This window comes from Anopheles arabiensis, chromosome 3 (assembly GCF_016920715.1).
Source record: "Anopheles arabiensis isolate DONGOLA chromosome 3, AaraD3, whole genome shotgun sequence".
NCBI classification, from domain to species: Eukaryota; Metazoa; Arthropoda; class Insecta; order Diptera; family Culicidae; genus Anopheles; species Anopheles arabiensis.
Genome location: NC_053518.1, coordinates 49,740,231 through 49,747,873, shown reverse-complemented (window position 1 = coordinate 49,747,873; position 7,643 = coordinate 49,740,231). Strand labels below are relative to the sequence as shown.

Below are 7,643 nucleotides of genomic sequence, written 5' to 3'. Positions count from 1 at the left end.
TATTAAAATCGATTAAGTAAAATGATAGAACAACGAGAATTTCCAACAGAATCTATGAACGCAATACGATTTCTCTCTTCTTAAGCCTTTAGAATAGTTAATCCAACAATTTTTTTATGTAATACTTACAAACCCATTTTCATTTTCAGTTCATTGAAGTTTACTTCGTCTTTGGTTTCACATTTATAGCTGTTTATTTTTTTACAAAGTTTTTTTTGTTTAGTCAGCACACAATGTAGTATGAAACGGAGTCTGTTCTTATAGAACAATTCCAATGAATCTAGATGATATTTTTGTGGTTGATTTTAAGAGCTCCCGTATACAGGTCGGTTGTTGCAGATGCTTGTCGACAATCTTTTGAATTTTATCTATATTGCTGTCCAGTGTGTAGTCCGTATTATTCGATTCTATATGTTTTAGCTCGGCTATACAATAGTCTCTAACTAATTCTAGCTCACCGTAGATATTTACTTCATTTTTGTCGAAAACTTTCATCTGAAAAAAGAAAATAAAATTGTAACAGATATTTTTTTAAACGAACAAATTTTCACATACTTCAGATATATCGTCAATATTTGGAGATTCGTCTTCCGCTTCCTGCTCTTTCATTATCCATATAACGATGATAACAGATACTATCTGATTTATGGTAAACTTATGACCCACCATTGTTTTGGTCAGTAATCGTAAATATGCACTTTGTGCATACGTCGCTACTAGTGGTTCTGCAATTTTGAAAGTGGAATAAGAAAGATATTTAATAATCGTGTGATGTACAAAACATGTTGAATCTGTATACTGAATTTGACTAAATATATGGTTAATAACTCACTTTGTTTCACTTTTTCGACCACTTGGTGAAGTTGGCTTACGACCATTGACGCTTTGGCACGAATACTAGAATCATCGTCACTTAGTAAATTCAATAGAGCAAAACTGAAACTTATGTATTGATTAAGCGATTTTCCTTCGAAAATTTTTCTGCCCACTATATGCAAACACTCCACTGCAGTTAACCTATATGAGTAGAACATAAAACCCATGATGTTACGCTGGTTATCATACAAGTTACATTAGTTGTTATCGTAGCGATGGCTTCTTACCTAATGGGTTTCGATTGATATGCAGCAGTAAGAGTTGGTACAAAATCAACGTTCAACGTGAACTCATTTGAGCCCTTCGATTCGTTTTGTAGCATACGCTTTAAACAGCGGAACATGGCACTACGCAGTTGATAGGGTTTACTGTTTGCTACCTTGAAGATAGACTGTATTGCTTCACGGGCGCTTTTCCCGTCCAGCAATACGTTGCTCACTGCCACGCCACTATAACTTAGCACTAGATACGCCTTCACCTGGATTGTGTACGGTTGTTTGTGGCATTCATCCAAGATGAGCCGTCGTAAACAGCTGTGGAAATGTTGTGAACGCAACAGTTCAGCCTTAAGCCATCGTAACCGATCCGGCTTAAGTTCGCAAATATTGCGGAAGTAAAACACCTCCACAGGAGTGATATCGTATTCTTCACAGTGCTTTCCAATGTGATCAATATCCAGCACTAGCAATATTGTGTTTAACATGGCTTGTATGTACTCTGGCGATTGCTTCTTTTCACCATCTGATTCAATTCGCAACAGGAAACATTGTGTGCTTCGAATGGCTGCTTCATCATCACTATATAGATACATAAATGTCTTCAGCAGAACTATTTTTTGAAATACCAACGGTTCGCCGTAGAATGTTCGATGGTGAGCCAGATTCAGCAGATAGTCTATAATGTTACTCAGATCGTCTATAAACTGGTCATCTTCTGCGATGATTATATGTTGGCACCTGGAAATGAAGATGATAAAACAAGTCATATAAAAATACAAGAAATCTTTCCGATCTTTAAGATAAACTTCATACCTTGCCAAAATTTCCAGCAATATATCCAATATGGTGCTGTAAATAATAAAATTGGGTTTCACCTCGAACAGATAATTAGAAATAGCTGTGTACAGCTCAATCCAATTATTCAGCTGTCCGCTCGATGTTGCTGCAGCCACTAAGCCGGGATTTTTCGTTTTTATAAGGCATAAAATCTGCAACAATGCTCCGTGCAACGAGTTAGGATTCACATTGCGATTATTGGAACGATTTAAACTTTCCAATAATAAACAAATGCGATCAAACATAAGATCCGGAGAAACGATGATAGATATTATCTTTGCCGCTAAGTAACGAGTTTGTAGTTCTGCACAACCGGAACAAATAGATACTAGAGGAACGAATCTCGAAAGCTGTAATAATATTGTGTGTGTTATATTTATAATTTAAGCTTGCAATGTAATGCAGAATCATTAACACTTACTTTCAGGTTTGACTCACTACCCTCCAGGGCCGATGGATAAAGCCGGCTCAAAAGCAGTAATAGGGGATGTAGCTTTTTGCTTCTACTGCCCTGAATTATAATTTTACTAGCCTTTTCTAGTTCGAGCACAAAATAATCATACAGCATGGGATATCTGTAAAAGTCAAGCAAACATTGTTATATTAAAATCTTGTCTATTCATCTTTACCAAAGCTTACCGTAAGAAAAATATTCTTCCAGTCATTTTATTGCGAATGTTTAAATTCTCCGAATCCTTTGTCCTTTGTACTCCGAAAACACGAACCATCAAGGCGGAGAATAACAAGGTCGATGAGTTACGTTCCTAGATAAGCACAATTTTGATTAGCGGAATTAATTTAATCTCAACAACTAATCTAGTCAATGGGAATACTTTAACAAACAACTTACCGACCATGACTCAGCTTCGTAACCGTTAATAGCGCACATAATTCCTTCCGAGACGAATTCTCCTACTGTTTCGCCCAAATCGGTGGATCTGAACAACGAACGTAATATATTGAGCGAATGGGTGCGCGTCTGACTACTTGTAGTACATGAGCGACAAAGCTCGAGTAAGGTTTTCATGCAAAACTGCAGCCCTTTCGTAGAGCTCACTTGTAGCTCTGAGGTGATCAGAGCTTGGATAATAAAAGGTATGCCCGCACTGCGACGAGTAACACATAATTTATCCAAGTTGATTTCAACAACTTCTTTGTGAACAAGCGGTGGTACGGTACTGACGTTTCCAGCAATGGCGTTAATCAACTCTTTGATCCAGCGCATTGGGAGCTGATGAAGTTCAGTGTGTGGCGACCCCCAAAGCCGTAAACATATTTTGGAAAACCCTATATATGCTTGCTCAAAAGCGCCCCTATGCTTCGTCTCTGAAAGTAGTTCTATGAACTGATTTCCAATACCTAAAATTTGCTGGCAAGTTAAGAGTCCGTTATTCTCGTTCTGAAATACGGTACTTTCGGCGTTAATGATTGGTGAACGGGATGCGATGTCACCTAGTATCAACGATATTTCCTTTATCGTTCGCCAAGAGCAAAGTAAAATCATTTGGGGTGTTGTTTCACGTTTCGCCCCATCGCCTGATTCTTCTTGCATTGCATTTGAAGCGACACTGTTGACATTATCACATGGCTGTACTACATTCTCGTCGCCCATTTCGATGTCAGCACATTCATTAAGGTTTCGTTCTAAAAAATCTTCCAAAAATGTTCCTTCAGGGGAAGAATTGTTTGTTACAACTGATACAACTTTTGCTATACTGTCACAAGTACTAATTAAACGAGTAATTGACGTTCGCCAACACTCATCTTCTGAGAGGTCCTTGAAGTCCAATTTGCTCAGCAAATGGCGAATGCAAATTAATGCTCCAAACATTGGATTCTCACGAGAAGCACGTACAAGCGAGTGGCTTGCCAATCTGAATCCTTGCATAAGAATTTCTTCGCACCACAGAAAGCATTGGTATACTTTTGCGGCGACGCTGCAGTTTGCTGGATCCATCTCTAGCCGGGGAACTTCGATTGTGTTGTTTACGAAGCAGAGATATTCAAGGTAATATGCGGCCGAGAGGGAATCGTTTGGCCGCGGGCTTATCATGAGAGTACGGGTGACTTCGTAGTTCAGTTCGTTATTGAATTGTGCAATGAATTGTTTTGGACAAAAGGATAGCACTTTCAATGAGTAATGTTTGTTTGACTCGTAACTGTCGTTCAGCGCCGTAAGCAGGATACGCACCTGCCTTTCATTCCACATGCTAGTGTTCTCGTCGTCGTAGAAAATGTAAGATGAAATTTGCAATAATTGCAGCAGAATTTGGAACGAAATCGCTCGTCTACTGTAGTTCGCACCGATGAACTGGTTGTCTATACAGAACTCATGAAGCCGTTTTACAAACTCGTAATAATAATGACTTTTTCCATCGATGTCCGATTTCTTTATGATGCTCAAAAATCCTGAACGCAGGCGATTTAGTGCGCTTTTCATGCATGATGTGATTTTTTGCCGCAGTGAAGCTGCTTGGACATTTATGTTCGTTTCCAAGAAAAATAGAATACATTCCAGTTCTTGTTTCGTGAATATTTCCGTGCTCTTGTGGCACTCTGTTATCAGGTACAAGGCGGACATACGGGTAGAATCGTCGGCCGATATCATTGCCTGTCGTATATCGGAGTAGGAAAGCAGATTTTTCCACATCACTTCTGTCGACTGAACTGTATCGAAAAGCCCGTTTTTACGAGCAATGCCTAATGAGGACAGTATTAAACCGAAGCTTATACCGATTTTGCTGTCTATCATGTATATGGCGATTGCCGGATACGCTCGTATCGCCTTCCTTATTAAATCATGCAACGTTTCTCGCACATCATTACCACTGTTTCCATCATTGGTACCATCAACTGCCTCATGCGAAGTTGTTACGTCTATTTCAACCGTTTCGTTAACTCCACTAATAGTTCCATCACGACCACCCTTTGTTATTTCTGTCAGGATTGGGTTGATCCATCGATTAAACCATTCCTGTTTGTTCTCTTCATAAGAGTAAGACATCATGAGTGATTCGTAACAGTTATTAATGTGCAAATTTGTATTTGCATGATCATTACGGGTGAGCGAGCGCAGTAAAAACTCTGGAACATCTGGAATGGCACGTAGCACCTCCTTTGCCTTCAGAATTGAAGATATTGCACCGATCAACACGCACTTCGTGTTGATGTTAATTGCTCCATTACGAATGTAATCATAAATTATGCCATTCAAAGTGTCATCTAGCCTCGTTCCAAGCTGTATGGTACACTTCAGCAAATCTCGAGATATATGTCGTATGCTGTCGACATAATGATCCAGATGGGATAAAGAGTAGCGCAGGTTAATTGCCAGTATGTCGACAAGTTCCTTCCGTTCTGTGGTTTTGTAACCATCGAGCTTGAGACTTAGCAGACGTTTAGTCATCTGAAAAAAGCCGCGCGTCGTCCCAAGCACAATACTTACTTCCACAGAGTTTTCTTCGGAAATTTCCTTTAAAACCGTCGCTGCTTGATGGAGAACTTCTATGCCCTTCCAATCCGGACCAGCAAAATGTTCATTTTCTATCGTGCAGATAATCCCATTCACCAGACACATTTGTTTAGCTGAGCTATCCTCGTCGAACACCCGTTGTGCCAGCCGTAAGAATCGCTTTTCTAAATTTGCGTTCATGGCTATCAGAATGCCACAGTTTGTTTTCGTATCCATCGGTATTTCAGGGTTTTCCAACAGGTCCCAGCAAATCAGCACTAGCTTTTCTACATTTTTTTCACCTTCGTAAGATGCTTTTAATTGGTCGGGGAATTGCTGAAAGCACGATATGACGATTCTGATCGCAGAATGAATGAACAAACACAGCTCGCTTTTGTCCGATGGAGAAACATGTTCACTGTAAATACCATTAATATGAATTGTACTTTGTGGAAAAAGACAAATAATGTGTTTTTTTTTTCTTCATCTAGATACTTACTTCATACGTTCAAGATAAACCATGACGGATTTGTTCAGAAATTGAAATAGTTGCTGCAAACTGAGACGAACCGCTTCACAACCCACCTTGAAGTTTTCAAAACAGCTTCCGATGTTGCAAATGGTTGTATTTCGTCGTGTAGGCTCGCTTGAGCCACTTGAATCCTGCTCGATGCGTGCTTTTATGCTGTTTGCAATGCTTGTCGCTACGATTTCACGGCTGGCACTTAAGTTGCTCAAAGAACGAGCTATTGTGTTTCGAACGGCATGCTTTAGTGGTGCTTCCATGAACAAATTGGCCAGTGTTTGTACATGTAACTTTAATGAATCCTCCAGTCCCACCACAAACGACGAGTACTAAAACAAAAACACCGATTACATCTTGGACCGAGGCCGAGATGAAATATCCGGAACAAACCTCTTTCAGTACTTTAACTTGACCCTCTATAGTTTCCGATGAATTTAACTGGCTTAGGTAAGAGTTATCTGAAAAGAAACCCAATTTTCCAAACAGGTTTAGCAGATTCCATTTTGTTGTTGTTATTTTTACAGTGCTTCTTTACATTACCTGTTGTTAAATATACTGAAGGCACTTGGAAAAGATCCATTCGGATTTCGGAATTCTTTTTCACATTTTCGTTCGCTCTTACATTGGAAATGCGTAAGGATAATCCATTCATGTTTAATATTGTTTGAAATAGTGAAATAGTTTGAATTTCTATGAAAATGATAACCTCACTCGTCACTATGCAAACTAGAATAAGCCTTTGTTCGACAATCCTAGAAAGGCACCTTTACACATTCCACGCTTGTTGGACACTCTGTTAGGTAAATCTTCTTACAAAACCTGACCGTATGAACGAGAAAGTACTTTGCTGAACAGATTATTTAATTCAGATTTCTGGAGCGAAACACGTAGCACAGGTATCCAAACATTTGCTGTTCTTTTTCCTTGTCTTGTTGTAGTTCGTCGGAAGCTGTCAGAATGTGTCAAAATACGACCTCGTGAAAAATGCCCTGGATAACGTTCGCTCCTCGGCCAGTCATGTTGATAGGTTATTGTTTATCGTTATGATCGATTTTTTTGCAGGTGTATTGGCGCTAATTGTTTGGCTGTATTGTTCCATCGATGATAATAGTTTGAAAAGAGAGCTAATTTTGTTGCTTTCTCACTTATTGTTTATACATTATTTTGTCCATCATGCGCTGACAGTTCCGAGGAACCCTACAAATGTTCCAACACAACACAAAAACAATAGAAACGGTGATGGCAACGCGCGTATCCCGTTGCGATTATTTACTGTACCACTGGCTGATATGTATGCATGGCTCATATGCTGTTGTAATACAATTCGTTTTTAAATATGTATATGATGCCTTTAGATATTTTAGTGTTTAGATGTATTGGCAGTTTTTTTTAAGATATTAGTACCATATAAGAAAGGAGATGGGCCGTTTGAATCGGTGTACTTTGCTGTCACTTTGATTATCTACAGCAACGGAATGGGAAGCATTGGCATGGGATTTTCATTTTATATTCATAAAACGTTTGTTGTTTCAGAAGAAAAAAACATGAATGTACAATCGATAACTCAATTTAAGTTAAAAGTCTGGTCTCGCAGATAGGTCATCATTAATCTTTGAAAGTCAATTAACACAAGAATATCCTCACACCAATGAGGCTAACTCTGCTGCTCTGATTATTTTCAAACATAACAACGAAAGGGCCGACCAGACACAGCCAACTATGTTCATTCTCTTTG

The 7,643-nt window shown here is 39.0% G+C and overlaps 1 protein-coding gene across 1 annotated transcript; it reads right to left on the bottom strand.

Annotated features, from left to right (window-relative positions):
* Nucleotides 1-159: 159 nt before the first annotated feature.
* Nucleotides 160-6,851, bottom strand: LOC120902234 (thyroid adenoma-associated protein homolog). The gene is made up of 11 exons (XM_040310807.1): nt 6,449-6,851; nt 6,299-6,366; nt 5,882-6,237; nt 2,782-5,800; nt 2,571-2,695; nt 2,353-2,506; nt 1,908-2,281; nt 1,104-1,832; nt 833-1,017; nt 556-725; nt 160-495 (listed from the first exon to the last, which is right to left on the bottom strand). The coding sequence occupies exons 1-11, from the start codon at nt 6,558-6,560 to the stop codon at nt 259-261; spliced, it is 5,529 nt and encodes a 1,842-aa protein (XP_040166741.1). The 5' UTR covers nt 6,561-6,851; the 3' UTR covers nt 160-258.
* Between the last annotated feature and the right edge of the window lie 792 nt (nt 6,852-7,643).